Source organism: Anarhichas minor, unplaced genomic scaffold (genome assembly GCF_050575085.1).
Source record: "Anarhichas minor isolate MPS153535 unplaced genomic scaffold, ASM5057508v1 ptg000057l, whole genome shotgun sequence".
In the NCBI taxonomy this organism is placed as follows: Eukaryota; Metazoa; Chordata; class Actinopteri; order Perciformes; family Anarhichadidae; genus Anarhichas; species Anarhichas minor.
This window is the reverse complement of record NW_027466503.1, coordinates 111174-130000: the sequence shown is the minus strand read 5'-3', so window position 1 is coordinate 130000 and position 18827 is coordinate 111174. Positions and strand designations below refer to the sequence as shown.

At 42.5% G+C, this 18827-nt stretch overlaps 1 protein-coding gene across 4 annotated transcripts; it reads left to right on the top strand.

Moving 5' to 3' along the window:
- Positions 1 to 2119: 2119 nt before the first annotated feature.
- Positions 2120 to 17086, top strand: LOC142932557 (S-arrestin-like). 4 transcript variants are annotated; one of them, XM_076076467.1, is made up of 15 exons: positions 2120 to 2185; positions 2335 to 2395; positions 2834 to 2878; positions 4701 to 4900; positions 6164 to 6223; positions 6340 to 6415; positions 6511 to 6638; positions 6814 to 6898; positions 7249 to 7321; positions 7408 to 7545; positions 13525 to 13602; positions 15669 to 15683; positions 15893 to 15965; positions 16479 to 16486; positions 16745 to 17086. In XM_076076467.1, exons 1-15 carry the CDS (start codon positions 2138 to 2140, stop codon positions 16836 to 16838), a joined length of 1182 nt encoding a protein of 393 aa, XP_075932582.1. In that variant the 5' UTR covers positions 2120 to 2137; the 3' UTR covers positions 16839 to 17086. The 4 variants fall into 4 exon arrangements, 3 of the variants coding, with proteins under 3 accessions (XP_075932582.1, XP_075932581.1, XP_075932580.1); XM_076076466.1 differs by lacking the exon at positions 16479 to 16486 and adding an exon at positions 16619 to 16628 and having other exon boundaries at positions 2138 to 2185; positions 15893 to 15945; XM_076076465.1 differs by lacking the exon at positions 16479 to 16486 and having other exon boundaries at positions 2138 to 2185; positions 15893 to 15945; positions 16753 to 17086.
- The last annotated feature ends 1741 nt before the right edge of the window (positions 17087 to 18827 follow it).

The window sequence follows — 18827 nt, the reverse complement described above, 5'->3', positions numbered from 1 at the left end:
CCCACTACATATTCTTGACACTTGTATTACATCCAGTTTTCCCAACAAGGTTTTAGACGCCGACCTATATGCCACACAGCCATAGTCTAGAACTGATCTTGGGCGACTGTGGCTAAGTGGAGTGCAGGGCCGTCCTTCAATCAGAGGAGCGACGGTTCGATCCCCGGCTCCGCTAGGAGCATGTCGATGTGTCCTTGAGCAAGACACTTAACCCCAAATTTGCTGGTCTTTAAGTTTGGATGTCTTTTTATATATTTAACTATGTTATTATTAGAATTGAGGATATAAGATTGGGCATATTTTAGTTCTTGGATGTCATATTTATTTAAACATTTATATAAATAAATATATGTAAAGATAGCGTCATGTCTAAATCATACAACCGTAAATTTAAGAAATTTAAAAACTGAACCACTGTCCAAACATCACAGCTACATAAACAGGCTACACACGAAAAGCAACACTGCAAGTTTCCATCAGTGACAATTGTGCTTTTCTTTTAATACGTTTTGTGATGCTTCACAATCATTAATCGATGGACACATCCAGTGCTCTGACTGAAAAAATGTTGACGTCAAGTAGGATGTAGGCTTTCTCAATAAATATCTTTATTCACAGATGCTAAAAAAATAACCTTATATATTATTATTGTTATTGCACAAAATGAGACTTATAGCCAACAATCTAGCGTTAAGTATTACAATTAGACAGAAAATTTGGATTTAAATTTTTTTATACTATATTTATCCTGTTAATTAAGGATAAATTTGTCTCTGCATTTGACCCATCCCTATATATGGGGAGCAGTGGGGTGTCTTTGACATGCGACACATCAAAGGCCATGGTTCGAACTAACAACCTTGTGGTCACCAGACAACCCTCTTAACCCAGTGAGCCACGATCGCCCACCTTTTCCACTAAAGAAAATCTAAGAGCCAATCAGTTCTTTGATCCGAAGACAGCAAGAAGTTTCCCATCATGCCCTGGGGTCATGCAGTCGGTGGAGAGCAATTCTGCATAGCCTGGCTCTAAAATCTGCGGCCGCCTCGCTCACGTGAGATCATCGTTACGCACGTTTTCATGACGTCAGAGCAAGTCGGACGCAAATCTACCCAGCATGCATTTTGCGCCGATCGCCGGTGATCGATTCTGCGCACGCCTGGCTTAAGTCGAACGAGCCTAATGTGATGAGACGTGCAGGTACGTGGGGTTAAACGTGAGGAGACGTGCAGGTACGTGGGTTTAAATGTGAGGAGACGTGCAGGTACGTGGGTTTAAACGTGAGGAGACGTGCAGGTACGTGGGTTAAACGTGAGGAGATGTGAAGGTACGTAGGTTTAAACGTGAGGAGACGTGCAGGTACGTGGGTTTAAACGTGAGGAGTTTAAAGCCACAAACGGTAATTGTTGGTCTTGTCAGAATAACCATCTTTGTCGGTGTTTTTTCAGAGAAGTGCTGTGATTTCCTGTTGACAGCGAACGCCTCCTGTACCTGCAGATCTCCCCGTTTGTTGGTGCAGGATTAGCTGAGTGTGCGTTCAGTGGGTAATGAGCAGCATGCTGACCAGGTGGATATGTGAGCGGTCATTATAAATGCGGCTCTGATCGGTCGGATCACTTGTTAGAAATCTGCTGCTGCTCAACACACATTGCTGCTCTCAGGTCAGTGTCTCTTCTGTTTCTGTGTCGCAAGTTAAGATGATAGGACTCCTTGATTCTTTAAGTGTTTACTGAGCGTCTTATTATTCATACTGACCACAGACAGAGTTCATTTAATTTAATGTGAACGACACAAACATCTATTCAGAAGTTTAGCTGAAGATAAGATCAGAGCTACTCTGGAGTCTGAGTTTGAGACATTAAAGAACTCACAAGGTTCATAGTGAACTCCAATCTGTGAGGGTTGAACATGTGAACTTATGAATCTGGCTTTTTGTTTGATTATCCAGTTGGTGAAAGAAATCAGTTTGATTTGAATTAGAATAGACTTTAATACAGAACCGTTAAAGTAATTAGAGCCTGAGGTGTTCTATTGTTTTAACGTGCAACAGTAGGGCTAGGGCAACAGTGTCTGTTAGTTAGAATGTTAACTGATGAGTCGTCATGTAGGGTTTCTCCGTACTGCAGGTCGTGACAACATGAGTCCCAAACATGTCGTCTTTAAGAAAGCGTCCCGCGACAAGTCGGTAAGTTGTGCAGAAATCCTCGTCGAGTAAAAGTAGAAGAACCAGAGTCCTCAATGTTGGGGAGTCTTTAGGAAGATTGAGTGACTCGAGGGTTCAAAGGTCCAATAAAACTAAACTGGCATCACCTCTGAACCTCCTGTGTGCTCCAGGTGGCGGTCTACATGACCAAGAGAGACTTTGTGGATCACTGTGACTTCGTGGATCCTGTCGGTGAGTTCAAAGTGAACTATAGACACCAGAGTTAGCTTCCAGCTAATTCACATCTGTTGTCCCATCAGGTTTATGTCTGACGGAGCGAACAACTTACAACATGTCGGTCACACTTGTTTTAACTGTTGTGATGTAACTAGGCTAACAGTTTGCCTCTGCTTCCAGTCTTTGTGCTAAGCTAGGCTAAATACATGGTGGACCAGGGTCTTAAAGACCTCTTGTTTCTGATCATTTGATTAACTTTATTTAAAATGTGTTGGCGAGCAGTGAGTCCTGCAGCAGATTTAAATTATTTACGCAAAGATAGCACTGATCTCTATCTTACCTTCATGTTCAGAAACTAAAACAGATCAAATGTTAAACGTTGGATCAGTTCTTCTTCTGCAGACAGAAACTTCTCTCCAGTTAACAGTCGCTGTTTCTTTCTGTCTCATTGAGACGGAGTTATTGTGATCGACCCGCTGCAGCTTAAAGGAAAGAAAGGTATGTTTTACTGTTGTGACATAATCAGAATGATTTCACATCAATAGATAAAAGTATTATAATCTTTGATATGTAATGTGATGAACTCAAACAACAATATGTTATGAGTGGAAAACAACATAAAGGACTTATATATTTATTATACATTTAGATGATTGTTTTAGTAAGTGACCCTTTAATCCATTTGTTCACTAAAGAACATGCGACTCATTCTTTGAATTTTTTTTTTCATTTTTATGTCCACTCATTCAAGTTAATACTCGAACATTAAATGGTCCAAAATGTCTAAAAGTCTAATCCGTGGTCCATGATAAACCTGCTCAGTAACACAGAATCTTAATGAGTCAATGTGTAGACATGCTGAGATCTTGTACGCAACATTTTATTACTTTGTTCATTCATGAAAAACTATCTCCAATTCTTAAAACAGTTCGCTGAAAACACAACATGGACTTGCAGACTATTGACGAAGTTTACTGTAACTATAGTGGGTCTAACCCAGGAGACAACCTCCGGTTCTTCATGTGTTAAAGCTGCATTCTCTCTAGTGTCCACCAGGGGGCGACTCCTCTGGTTGTATAGAAGTCTATGAGAAAATGACTCTACTTCTCTCTTGATTTATTACCTCAGTAAACATTGTAAACATGAGTTTATGGTCTCAATCTCTAGTTTCAAGTCTTCTTCAATACAGCATGATGTTCATTTAGTACATTATGGTCCATTTAGAGTCAAACAGACCATAAAGCAGGGGATGCTTTAGGGCAGGGCTACACTGTGATTGACAGGTCTGGTTGCTTTTCCTCTTACAAATGTAACCCTTTCACAGCGTGTTTTCGCTTAATCAATGTTAAATATAACATTTTGGTCTTAAAAATGTATTTGGTTTTCGGTTGTACTTAACTCCGCCCTCTAGTGACACTTCTTGTTCCAAAAAACAAGATGGCAACGACCAAAAAGCTGAACTTGAGGCTTCAGAACGGTAGTCCATAAACCAAAGGGACACGTCATGGTGACTCATCCACTTTGAATACAGTCTATGGTCAAACTCCAAGTTCTACACTTCCAGAGACTCTCGTCCACATAACCTATCCAGAGAGAAGTCCAGAAGGAAAAGAGGAAGTAGAGCTCATGGAAGGGCAACGGGAGCAATTCATAAAATATGTGCCTCAACAGGAAGTCGGCAGACGTTTCAATTTCTGTTCTGGGAAAGTGTACAACACCCTCGTAAACAGGCAAACTAACACATTTATACAGCAAAACAAGTAAAGGTAAACTGTGTAAAGGGAGACTCGTAGGTTTGAGTCCGACTCGTCAGCAGCTTTTCACAGATCGTATTGTTCCTCAGTTCCTCTCTCTATTATTTTTTTAAGTCACAAAAAGTTTAGTGTCAGCCGGATCCTGGTCTCATACAGTCTGCTGGTTTATGGTGGAGTTTTTAGAGGTAAAAGCATTTGTGTCTGAATAACGGGTCAGATTGTCCAGACTGTTACTGTGCTGCCGTCGTGTATTTTTTACCCTTTAACTGTTTCTTAAAGACAAAAAGATCCTGAAGAGGAACTTTTATTGAGTAACTCTTTTGATTGGTTGTTGGGGAAAAAGACTAAGAAGAGTCTGAACTTTCGTGGATTCAGCATCTAGTGGTCATTAGTGGTACTGCTTATTCCTGTTTTTTGTGTTTGTGTGAGTATTTTTACGTTGTGGTGTGGCTACTTGAACATAACTTGTTTTTTCACTGTATAGAATAAACATTAATCTGAAAGTATTCAGAAACTGATTTTGCCGGTCTGTGGACTGTTAATGTGACGTGATGATGTGTTTCTAGTCTACGTGATGCTGTCGTGTACGTTCCGGTACGGCCACCAGGACGTGGATGTGATGGGCGTGGCCTTCAGGAGAGACCTGTTCCTGGTGACCCGGCAGGTTTACCCCGAGCTGCAGGACAAAGAGAAGCTCACTCACAACAAGATGCAGCAGAAGCTGCTCCTGAAGCTGGGAGACAACGCCTTTCCCTTCTTCTTTGAGGTGAGACACTGAGACATGTAGCATCCCACGTCCTCCAGCTCAGACATCACCTCAGATACAGCTCTTCACACACAGGTGGTTCTGTGTGTGAAGAGGATCCTGATCACCTATACACCAGTCCCCCTATCCCCCAGTACACCAGTCCCCCTATCCACCCGCCTACCAGTCCACCCATCGACCAGTCCTGAAGAATCCCCTTATATTCAAACAACCCCATGACATATGTTTGCACTTCTGTGTTCAGTCAGAGTTTGTATCAAATGCTTTCCAGTTAGATTTGGTTCTAAAACAATCTGAGCAGCACCAAAGGTTGTGCTGGACCCAACACGCATACATGAATATATATATTAGTAAGTCAACGATAACAAAAACTTCAACACAGTGTACCATGAACTATGACTGGACAATTTGAATTAGTCTCAAACACTCGGACATAAAAACCAGCAGCATCTGAGCGGAACCCTGATCAGAACTCTGAACAGACCCCTTAACAGACCCATGAACAGAACCAGAAACAGACTTTTGACCAGAAACAGACACCTAAACCGATTCCTCAACAGACTTATGAACAGAACCTGAAACAGACCCTTTAACAGAACCCTGAACAGATCTCCTGAACAGAACCCTGAATATACCTGTTATGGATTTAACGTTGAAACTGGAGCACAAACCACCAGGTTTCAATCACTTATTTTGCCAGGACATTATTGTGAGGTGATTGTATCTGATTCCCACGGTTCTACATAAAAGAAAGAAAAGAGATTACAACATTTAGAATGTTTTAATAATAGTCGGTCTTTAAATCATAACAAACAAATTAATTCATATATAATCCACTAATCATCTAAACTACATCATAATATGGATCATAGAAATAAAGTACTTTCATTGAAAGCAGTCCAAAAGATTCATGGAAACGGAACAAACACTCATTCCAGGACAAAGGAAGAAGGCGTCAGCTAGGCCTCCATTTCTAATGTGGGAGATCCATCAGTGGTGTAGTGAATCACCACTTGGTGCCTCCTGTGGGAAGGAGGGCAAACGGCATGCAGTTTCTAACCCCGAACAGAACCCTAAACAGAAGTCTGAACAGAACCCTAAACAGAAGTCTGAACAGAACCCTAAACGGATCTCTGAACAGAACCCTGAATAGACCCTTTAACAGAACCCTGAGCAGACCCAAGAACAGTGATGTCACAGACACCTGTAACAGACCCTTCAACCATAAATGATGATGTAATAAATAATCGGTGTTTGTTTCAGTTTCCAGACAACCTGCCGTGTTCTGTTGCTCTGCAGCCGGGACCGTCTGATGTGGGGAAGGTAACTCCACCAGTACATTTAAATAAATACCACCAGTACATTTAAATACAACCAGTACTTCAGTACTTCATATTGATAATACTAACTTTAATTATAAAAAGTTGTCTATGTGACAGAAATGTGCGGTGGAGTTTGAAGTGAAAGCTTTCTGTGGAGAAAACCAGGACGACAAGAACAAACAGCGAGTCATTCGTTTTATTATTATTATTATTATTATTATTATTATTATCATCATTATTATTATTGTTATTATTATCATTATTATTATTGTTTCTGAAGGAATTCAGTCCACCTCAGCATCCGTAAGATCCAGTTCAGTCCAGAACTCGGTGAACTGGTCCCAGAGACTGAAACCACCTTTGAGTTCCTGATGTCTGAGAAACCGCTACACGTCAGACTGAGCATGAGCAAAGAGGTCTGTCTGTCTGTACCTGTCTGTCTGTCTCTCTCTCTCTCTGACCTGTCTGTCTGTCTCTCTCTCTCTCTGACCTGTTTGTCTGTCTCTCTCTGTCTGTCCTGTCTCTCTCTGTCTGTCTCTCTGACCTGTCTGTCTCTCTCTCTGACCTGTCTGTCTCTCTCTCTGTCTGCAGACTTTCTACCATGGTGAGCCTGTCAGAGTAAATGTAGAAATCACCAACTCGTCCAGCAGGAACATCAAAGACATCAGTGTGTCAGGTGACTGAACTCTGGTGTTGTTTTCACCAAACCAGAAGAAGACGAGGATGAAGATCAGTCTGATATAAACACCAACGATCAGCAGAATCTCAACGCTGAGTTCTGATTGATCAGACTTGAGCTGACCGGCTTTAACGATATTATATATCAAGTTAATAAATTGAAATAATTAGTATTTCAATCACCTTCGGGTGCAAATTTGGGTCAATTGTCTTCTTTGCGTTGACTTTGTATGTGAAACGTCGGTCTAGTGTTTGGTGTGAACTCCACATTAATGTCTTTACATTTCATGAACAAACACCTTTATTCTTCTGTTCTTAACCTCTGATTCAAACATTTGATGTGTTTAGTGGAACAAGTGACCAACATCGTTCTCTACTCCAATGACAAATACGTCAAGTCAGTCGCCAAAGAAGAGACCAAGTGAGTCCGGGTCCTTTTATCTGAGGGAATTTTATTTTGAAGGGTTAGGGTTGTGTGTGTGTGTTACTGTGTGTTGTGTGTTACAGAGACTCGGTCCCCTCTGGAACCAGTCTGAAGAAAGACTACACTCTCTATCCTCTGCTGGCTCACAACAAGAACTGCAGAGGACTCGCTCTGGACGGACGACCCAAACATGAAGACACCAACCTGGCTTCATCCAGCATGTAGGACACTGAGAGACATTGAGAGACACTGAGAGACATTGAAAGACATTCTGAGAGATAGTGAGAGACGGTGACATGATAACATGTGTATCTGACAAAAACTAAAGATAGGTTGTTTGATCTGTCTCTGTCTCTTTGTCCCTGTGTCTCTCTTTTTTTTTGTCTTTGTCTCTCTCTGTCTCTTTGTCTCTCTGACTCTCTGTCTTTGTCTTGTTGTCTCTCTATCTTTGTCTTGTTGTCCTGTCTATTTGTCTCTCTGACTCTGTCTTTGTGACTATCTGTCCCTCTGTCTTTTTGTCTCTTTGTCTCTCTGTTTTTGTCTTTTTGTCTCTGTCTCTTTAATAATAATAATAATAATGCATTTTATTTGTAACGCACTTTTCATTCAAAACATCTCAACCCTAACCCTAACCCTACATAGTAAAAACAGTAAAAACATAGTTAAAACATAGTTAAAACATAGTTAAAACATAGTTAAAACATAGTTAAAACAAACTATAATAAAAGAACTAGTAAACATAATACAAAAACAGTGAATAAACAAACACAAAAGAAATAACTGACAGTGATTTAGGTCAGAAACGCCTTCCTGAATAGAAAGGTTTTTAGGCCAGTCTTAAAGAGACCAGTGTCTGTGTTGCCCTTAGGTGGTCAGGGAGACTGTTCCACAGGCGTGGAGCTGCCGAGCCAAAGGCCCGGTCGCCCATGGTGCGGAGCTTGGTGTTGGGGACCCGGAGGAGCGAGCTGTTTGAAGATCTGAGGGTGCGGGTGGAGATTTGGGGAGTGATGAGTTCTTGGAGGTAGGGAGGTGCGTGTCCATTTATGCATTTATGTGTGAGTAGTAGGACTTTGTAGTCAATCCGGAATGAGACAGGGAGCCAGTGTAGTGAGTGCAGAATGGGTGTTATGTGCTCATACTTCCGGACTCATCAGGATCCTGGCAGCGCTGTTTTGAATGTATTGCAGCTTCTGGATGCTCTTGGCAGTGATCCCAGTGAATAGTGAGTTACAGTAGTCCAGTCTTGAGGAGATAAAGGCGTGGACGAGCTTCTCTGCATCTGACAGGGTTAAAGTGGGGCGGAGTTTGGAGATATTTTTGAGATGATAAAATGAGGTTTTGCAAAGGTGTTTTATATGGTCATTAAAGGTCAGGTGTGGGTCAAACCTAACTCCCAGATTAGTGACTGTGGAGGAGAGGGGGGATGACCTGACCGTCGAAGGTGAGATGAGTTATGGAGGATGACTGAACCTGGTGTGGAGTGCCAACAAGGAGGGCTTCTGTTTTGCTACTGTTTAACTGGAGAAAGTTGTTGCTCATCCACGCCTTTATCTCTCCAAGACAGGCGGTGAGACATGACATGGCTGCAGAGGGGCTTGGGGCAGCTTTGATGTAGAGCTGTGTATCGTCGGCATAACAGTGGAAAGACATCCTATGTCTGCTGATGACACGACCGAGGGGGAGCATGTAAATAATGAAGAGGATGGGGCCGAGGACCGACCCTTGCGGAACACCACAGGAGACGGGGAGCAGTCTGGACTTGCATCTTCCCAGTGAGACATATTCAGTTCTGCCTGAAAGCCCTAACCCTAACCCTAAAGGTAGCACTGTCAAATGCAGCAGTCAGGTCCAGGAGGATGAGGAGTGAGGGTGATCCTGCATCGGCTGTCATCAGCAGGTCATTCGTCACCCTGAGCAAAGCTGTTTCAGTGCTGTGGGCTGAACGAAATCCTGACTGAAATGTTTCAAACAAGTTGTTTGTGTTTGAGGTGGTCCTGAAGTTGAGAAGCAACTACCTTCTCTAACACTTTGGACAGGAAGGCGAGGTTGAAGATAGGCCTGTAGTTGGCTAGAACCTCCGGGTCCAGGGTGGGCTTCTTGAGAAGGGGACGGATGACAGCAACCTTGAGTGCAGGTGGGACACAGCCAGACTGAAGGGAAAGGTTAACAACTTTGGTGATGAAAGGACTGAGAGTGGGGATATGTGATTTGAGCAGAGCAGTAGGAATGGGGTCCAGGGTACAGGTACAGGGTTTCATTTTTCTGAGGATTTCCTCAACATGGCTCTCCCGAACCTCAGCAAGATGTAGAGGAGACAGCACACTTGCAGATAAGGTGTTGGTGTCAGAGGGAAGCATAGATGGAGAGCTGGACATCAGAGAGCGAATGTTGTTGACTTTGGATCTGAAAAAGTTGCATTGCTCCTCTGTAGCCTCAGTTGAAGAGGATGGTTGTGGCTTCAGGAGATGGTTTATGGTTGGTCTATGTCTCTTTGTCTTTGTCTCTCTGAAGCTCTGTCTTTGTCTCTCTGTCTCTTTGTCTCTCTGACTCTCTGTCCCTCTGTCTCTCTATCTTTGACTCTCTGTCTCTCTGTCTTTGTCTCTTTGTCTATTTTGTATTTATTGGTTTATTTGAACGGGACAGTGCACATTAATAAAAACATTTCTGCAAATGCGCCAGAGTTAAAGCCAAAAGGCTATTTTTCATCTGTAGTCCCAAAGGCAGATGTTTACAAAATAAACCTAAAAACAGAATGTAAGATTAAAGTTAAAAGGTTATACAATATTGACACTTAACAATGCGTGCACAAACAATGAAAAAAGTGAGAATAAAACTGTTATACATTGTCAAGTACAGACAAGACATGCAACACAGAGGCTCTCAAAGTCAACACACACAAAGCAAATAAAAAGGATGACTATGTTAAAATAGAAACATGGACTAAAAACAGTATTATGCTGTAGTTGTTTAGACACTAAAAAACATCCACGTCAGAGGCACAAAATATAAAAGCATACGGAGTATGTGAAATACATAAATCACTCAGACCCAGCTAAACAACAATAAAAGACAAGCATGCAGGTAGTTGACGGTTGACCGGCAATTTAAAGAAAGACAGACAGGTGACAACAGACAGATCGAGGGAAGTTCAACACAGACAGAGAAACAGTTACAATCTAGTGCTGACAGAGCTGGGTACTAACTAACCATTTCTGTAAGTGAGCTTTAAATGACCTGTATGTGTGTAGTTCTCTAATGGTCACTGGGATGGAGTTCCATTGTAGTGCAGCTTGTACTGAAAATGCAGACTGACTGAAAGCACTTTTCCTGAGTGGGATAATGCAATCCCCTCTTGCTGCTCCTCTTGTGAGCCGATAACCAGTTGTTCTTGGGATAACAAATTGTTTAAGCGGAGGAGAGGTCAAGCCATGTATAATCTTGTACATGAGACAGACATTCACATATTTAATCATGTTCTCCCAACTAAACAAGTTATATTTTGTTAGTATAGGGCAATGATGAGAACGAACAGATTTTTTATCAAGGATTTTGAGTGTACGTTTATACAATGACTGTAGTGGTTTCAGAGTAGTGGTGCTAGCCTGTGACCAGGTTGTGAAACAGTAAGTGATATGGGAAACGACCATAGAAAGCATGTATGTCTTAGCTGCCTCTGTTGACTTGTAGTTTCGTGTGAACCTGAAATTTGATAGATTAAATTTGACCCAGTTACAGACCTTTTTCACCTGAGATTTGAATGACAATTTGGAATCAAAAAGTACTCGGAGATACTTGTAGTCAGGTACAACCCGTAGCCTCTCCCCAGATACAAAAACATCCGGCTCTACACTACCAGTTTGTTTTGGTAAAAAACATACATACTGTTTTGGATACGTTTAGTTGTAAACAGCATTGCTTTAACCATGCAGTTACATGAACCATGGAGTTAGTGAGTTCATTTGCCACTTGTCCCATTTTGCTACCATGCAAGTAAATCACAGTGTCATCTGCATACATTTAGATGTTGGTGTCAGGGCATGCTGATGGCAGATCATTGATATATAAAGAGAACAGCAGTGGGCCCAGGACAGATCCTTGTGGGACGCCTGTGGACAAGTGGAGGGCGGTAGATTGATAGTTCTGTATTTGGACATACTGTGATCTATTTAGCCAATACGATTCAATCCATCTAAGTGTACCTGAGGATAAATTATAGCCGTGCAATTTAGACAAAATAATGCTATGGTTAACAGTGTCAAATGCCTTCTTGAGATCAAGAAACACAACTCCAACAACTCCCCCTTTGTCCAATAGAAATTTGATTTTTTTCTGTGAAGAAACAGGTGCTGTCTCAGTAGAGTAATTTGCTCTGAAGCCGAATTGCATTGGGTGAAGGGAAAAATAACTGGTATTCAAATGGCAGATCATTTGCTCAGCTACCAACTTCTCTGCAACTTTTGATATTGTTGGCAGGATACTGATGGGTCTGTAGTTACAGGTAGAAAGGGGATCTCCATCTTTGAATACTGGCACAACAGCAGCCGATTTCCAAACACTGGGAAACATGCTTTGAGAGGTTGATGATTTTGCTGATGGGATCAGCATAGCAAAATGTTGTCTGTCATGGCTCGATTTATTTTTAATTGCAGTTTTTAAGACACAATCCCGTTCTTTCATTCATTTTAAGATATCATCATTTATCCAAGGAACAGTGCGTTTGATATTTTTGTGCCTAAATTTGCGATTAAAATCCTTGATGGTGTTCTCTAATTGTTTTGAGAATTTTTGACTGTCTTCCTCAATGTCTATTCCCAACAGTAGTTCATCCCAGTCAATTAGTTGAACAGTGTTTTTAAAGTTTTCTTGATTGTTTTTGGGGATTCTAAAAGATTCATCATCCCTGACGGAAGGCCTAAAACGCTTGCTGGTTAGTTTCCTGGCTACCAGAGTCAGATTGTGGTTGGAGAGACCAGTTACCATATTGAGAGATTTTAGAACTCTCTCAGGCCTATTACTAAATATTAAATCTATTTTTAGAATTTTTGTGGAGCCAGGTCTCAGATAAACAAAGAAAGTCTAAATTGGAATCAAGCAAGAGATGATGGACTTGATCACTTTTAGATTTAATACTTCTTATGTTCAGATGCCCACCTAAGAGACCTTTTGGCATAACTTTAGGATCCCACACTGTTCTTGAATGATTGACAGTCCGGAATACGGCCCACTTCCTGTTCTTTGAGATCGCGGGATTTAGCAGTTTCTTGTTTACATTTTGGGTAATCTTTCCAATTACACGTGGACTACCTGAACAGATGCATCAATGGTCAGAACACTCTGTGACTCAGTCAGTGCAGTGTCCGCCTCATTTCTCGATGATGTCGAACCGCACGGAGCCTCCGACAAACCCGCGGTGCTGCCGGCCATCACGTTAGCTTCCAGGCTCGGCTCCAGCGCCGGTAGTCCCCCCAAGGCATGCTGCTGACCGGCCTGCGGGCATCGGTAGAATCCTGTCTGGAAAACTAGCAATGGCCCATCGGCCGCTGCACCAGCCCCTCCATTCCGAGAAGGCAGCGCTCTCCAAACAGCTTCAGGTGTAATCCATGGATCAACCGCTTTGGAGTTGGCTTCCTTCCCTGGTGTAGTGTGCAGCGGGCCGGGGCACGGATGAATATCTCCAGATAACAGCAGGAAAATTGTGATAATCGGAGTGTGGCTTAGCTGAAGCAGAGCCGCTGGTTTCGTGCATTTCTTTTCCTTTTCATTGCGTTTCCCATATCCAAATTTCACCATGTCTTGATTTGACAGTTGGCTTGACAGATCGGCATTGTTTGCATATATTTTTCCACAACTATAAAATTTTAGGGGTGGGTTGATGACAACCGTTTTCAAAACTAACTGGATGTTAGCAGGTCTTATAAAGTTACAAAGCAATCCATCTCAGTCTCTCTGTCTCTCTATCTTTGTCTCTGTATTTGTCTCTTTGTCTCTCTGACTCTCTGTCCCTGTCTCTCTATCTTTGTATCTGTGACTCTCTGTCCCTCTATCTTTGTATCTCTGACTCTCTGTCTCTCTATCTTTGTCTCTCTGTCTTGTTGTCTCTATCTTTGTGTATTTTTGTCTATCTGACTCTTTGTCTCTGTCTCTTTTTTCTCTGTCGCTTTGTCTCTCTAACTCTTTGTCTCTTTGTCCCTTTGTCTCAGAGTGAAGCAGGAGGTGCTGAAGGAGGTTCAGGGGATGCTGGTCTTCTATAAGGTCGTGGTGAGGATGATTGCTTCTGGGTGAGTCTGAACCGCTCAGCATGCTGGGAGGTCAGCTGATAGACTGATGTTGAAGATCCTTTGTTACTGACCGATTACCACTCTGTGAGGCGACAGTGAACCAGAACCAGTAAACCAGAACCAGTGAAGAGATCAGTCAGGAGACAGTGAACCAGAACCAGTGAAGAGATCAGTGAGGAGAGAGTGAACCAGAACCAGTGAAGAGATCTGTGAGGAGACAGTGAACCAGAACCAGTAAACCTGAACCAGTGAAGAGATCAGTGAGGAGACAGTGAACCAGAACCAGTGAAGACATCTGTGAGGAGACAGTGAACCAGAACCAGTGAAGAGATCAGTGAGGAGACAGATAACCAGTGAACCAGAACCAGAACCAGTGAAGAGATCAGAGAGGAGACGGTGAACCAGAACCAGTACCAGTGAAGAGATCAGTGAACCAGAACCAGTAAACCAGTACCAGTGAAGAGATCAGTGAACCAGAACCAGTAAACCAGAACCAGTGAAGATATCAGTGAACCAGAACCAGTAAACCAGAACCAGTGAGGAGACAATGAACCAGAACCAGTAAACCAGAACCAGTGAAGAGATCAGAGAGGAGACGGTGAACCAGAACCAGTGAAGAGATCAGTGAGGAGACAGTGAACCAGAACCAGTAAACCAGAACCAGTGAGGAGACAGTGAACCAGAACCAGTAAACCAGAACCAGTGAAGAGATCAGAGAGGAGACGGTGAACCAGAACCAGTGAAGAGATCAGTGAGGAGACAGTGAACCAGAACCAGTGAAGATATCAGTGAACCAGAACCAGTAAACCAGAACCAGTGAAGAGATCAGAGAGGAGACAGTGAACCAGAAATAGTGAACCAGAACCAGTGAAGAGATCAGAGAGGAGACAGTGAACCAGAACCAGTGAACCAGAACCAGTGAAGAGATCTGTGAGGAGACAGTGAACCAGAACCAGTAAACCAGAACCAGTGAAGAGATCAGAGAGGAGACAGTGAACCAGAACCAGTGAAGAGATCAGTGAGGAGACAGTGAACCAGAACCAGTGAAGAGATCAGAGAGGAGACAGTGAACCAGAACCACTAAACCAGAACCAGTGAAGAGATCAGAAAGGAGACAGTGAACCAGAACCAGTGAACCAGAACCAGTGAAGAGATCAGTGAGGAGACAGTGAACCTGAACATGAACCAGAACCAGTGAAGAGATCAGAGAGGAGACAGTAACCCAGTGAAGAGATCAGTAAGGAGACAGTGAACCAGAACCAGTGAAGAGATCAGAGAGGAGACAGTGAACCAGTAAACCAGAACCAGTGAAGAGATCAGAGAGGAGACAGTGAACCAGTAAACCAGAACCAGTGAAGAGATCAGAGAGGAGACGGTGAACCAGTGAAGAGATCTGTGAGGAGACAGATAACCAGTGAACCAGAACCAGTGAAGAGATCAGTGAACCAGAACCAGTAAACCAGAACCAGTGAGGAGACAGTGAACCAGAACCAGTGAAGAGATCAGAGAGGAGATGGTGAACCAGAACCAGTGAAGAGATCAGTGAGGAGACAGTGAACCAGAACCAGTGAAGATATCAGTGAACCAGAACCAGTAAACCAGAACCAGTGAAGAGATCTGTGAACCAGAACCAGTAAACCAGAACCAGTGAAGAGATCAGAGAGGAGACAGTGAACCAGAACTAGTGAACCAGAACCAGTGAAGAGATCAGAGAGGAGACAGTGAACCAGAACCAGTGAACCAGAACCAGTAAACCAGAACCAGTGAAGAGATCTGTGAGGAGACAGTGAACCAGAACCAGTAAACCAGAACCAGTGAAGAGATCAGAGAGGAGACAGTGAACCAGAACCAGTGAAGAGATCAGAGAGGAGACAGTAAACCTGAACCAGAACCAGTGAACCAGAACCAGTGAAGAGATCAGAGAGGAGACAGTGAACCTGAACCAGAACCAGTGAACCTGAACCAGAACCAGCTAACCAGAACCAGTGACCTCACAGAAGTCTGAAATATAAACTATTGCTCCTGAACGCATCATCTCACACCGTTCTCTCTGCTTCTGTTCATAGGACGGTTGGATCTAGGTGAGAACTACCTGTCTGTCTCTCTCTCTGCCTGTCTCTCTCTCTGCCTGTCTCTCTGTCTTTCTGTCTCTCTCTCTGTCTGTCTCTCTCTCTCTCTGCCTGTCTCTCTGTCTGTCTCTCTCTCTGTCTGTCTCTCTGTCTGTCTGTCTCTGTCTGTCTGTCTCTCTCTCTCTGTCTGTGTCTCTCTGACCAATGTGTGTGTTTCAAAGTGAGGTGTCTCTGGAGCTCCCATTCAGATTGATGAATCCTAAACCTGAACCAGGTAAACTCCTCCTCCTTCCTGTTGTTTGACTTTATGTTTATAACTCTATAAAACGCTTTAATATTTCCTGTTGGAGGATTTTTTTAAAGAAGAAGCATTTGTGTGTTAATGAGGGAAAATTACATAAATTACAAAATAATAACGTCCGAGAAAATGCTTTTAACGTAAACAAAGTCAGGGGCAGTATCGCCCCGTCCACTGGCAGCAAACCACAACCAGGAGCTCCAGAACAGGACAGTAGGATCAGTCAACCAGGTTAAATAATATTTAAATATTTAATGTATTTAGTTATTTTTTATAATTTTTTTTAAAGACTTATCGGTCCAGCTTTGGGTCGCCCCCAGACGGTTTGAGGTGGGAGCTAGCCCAGTGCGGGTTTGAGCCCTTTTAAAAAAAAGAAGAAAAGAAACTGCTCCCTGCCTGCCTGCGTGCGTTAAGCAGCTTGTTGTGTATCGCTGACATCAGCAGCTGATGAAGATTCATTTCCGGTTTGCTGCTCATCAGCTCTTATGAATCAGCTTCTTTAAATAAAGACCGAAACGCGTTTGTAGTTTAATTTCTTCCTCTAAATGTCTTCAAACTTGTATTTCTCTCTAAATATGTTTGATTATGTTTTTACATATAAACACTTTTCTCTTTTCTTTTTTGTCCGGTCTGAACCTTGTGACTTCAGCCAAAGAGAGGTGAGCTCGTTGATGATGATCATTGATCATCAATAATAATTGTTGATGATCATTGATCATCAATAATAATTGTTGATGTTGATGATGTCTTTGTCCTCCCCTGTGTGTCTCTGCAGTGAACCAGAGGACATGGTGTTTGAGGAGTTCAAACGAGTCTACCTGAAGGGCGTCGTCTACGGAGACGACGACGAGTCTCCCACTGAGGCCTGAACTACAAAGATGTCCGCCGAGGACCTGAAGACTGAATGATGAGAGACGGACAGAAAGACTGTCCATCTGTCCGTCCGTCTCAGCAGGACGAAAACATCAATGTAGATTTGTTTAAAAATGTGACTTTATAATTATTTTATTGTGAATAATGCTTGTTAATCTGATATACTGAATTTGATATAATTATTATAATGGTAATGAAAATAACAATAATATTGTGACTGTAGGTGTCTTTGAATTCTATTAAACATCCAGATCATTAATATCTGATCAATAACTATCATCTATATAAAGATATAGAGGAGTTAAGTCTCTGTTTTTATCAGAGCTTCTCTTTGTTCACTGAGCCGGTCAGCCGCGTGTCTTTTAGTGCATGTGAGCGTACATGTGAGTGCATGTTAATGCATGGGAGCGTGCATGTTAATGCATGGGAGCGTGCATGTTAATGCATGGGAGCGTGCATGTGATCATTCATGGGAGCGTGCCCCACTGGTGAGCTCACCGCTCTGCCGTACAGACAGACAGCGTCGTCATGTAAACGTAGCCCATCCCCCTCATGGTCCCCTTTAGGTAAACACCTTAGCTTCTAGCTGCCGGCTCAGCCGTCGCCATGTTGACCCTAACCCTAACCCCTCAATCATAGAGAGGTTGTGACTTTCAAAGGTTTATTGATATAAGATCATATTTAGGGCCCGAGCACCGATGTAGTCTGAGCGAATGACCTATTGTTTATTATTATCGTACGTGTTTCGTCGCAAAAAGGAGGTGCTTGGGATACTGGAAAACTTTTGAAATTTTGCACGTGTGGTGAAGCCTGACCTGAGTGGCTTCTGAAGTGGTAGGAGGCAGACACGAGAGACTTTGTTACAATATCAAAAGGTGTTTTATTTATAAAAGTGCCCTGCTACACGTGTAACGTGTAATATATACTATCAAAACAAACGTTTGACTTAGCTTAACTGAATAAGACTCAACTCATCTTAAAGTAACATAATCACATGCACACAGCTACACACTGATCTTCCTTTCTTTTCTGTTCAGTCAGTCATCACCTTTATATAGAGCCTCCTATCAGCAGGATTCAGTTCCTACCATGAGTGCAGGTGACACCAATTACTGACTCACTAGTTAACAGACACGACCTATACCTTACAGCACCCCTTTAGGTAACCAACAATTTTATATGGTTTACAATTTGCTATACACTCACAACAATGTAAAACAGATCATAACTAAACTACAAATCTACCTGTACATACTCTCCCCCATACTTGGTTTGACCCAATGACATCACTGATGACATCATCCTAATTTGATGTAAATAGAGGAAATGGTTGGGTGCCTCCCCCTTTAACCTCTGGAACACATGGTGGGTATGGGAAACAAACAATTGAAAAGCATGGTCAGACTTATAGATGAATGTAATATGGGGACAAATGGTGTGTTCTCACCCACTTTGTCACAGCACGCAAGCCAGAATTTGCGAAAATTGCAGTCTGATTGGGGTGTCCAGGTGTATGAAATATTGGCTCGATAGCGCCCCCTATTGAGTAGCCCCAACATCGGGTTTCACCTAGCTGTATGAAATTTGGTAGGTATGTGGATCGTGATGGGACGTACAAAAATACTCTTGGAATTTTTCACTAAACCAAACAGGAAGTCGGCCATTTTGAATTTGATGACGTTTTTTGACCGTTTCAAGGCATCATATTTTAACGTCGTACTCCTAGAGATTTATACCGATGGACTTCAGATTTGGTCAGTATGCTCTTGAGACCTTGGCAGTAAAAATTTACTAAAAGATCAAAAACTTATCGAACTATGTATCCGTGGCGTGGCGGCAAAAAAAACACCATTCGCCACGAAACAGGAAGTTGTAACTCGGCCGTACATTGTCTAATCTGCTCCAAATCTCTCATATGTCATAACATCCTGACCCAGAACACATCTATAAGACAATTTAGAATCATAGTAATAGCGCCACCTAGT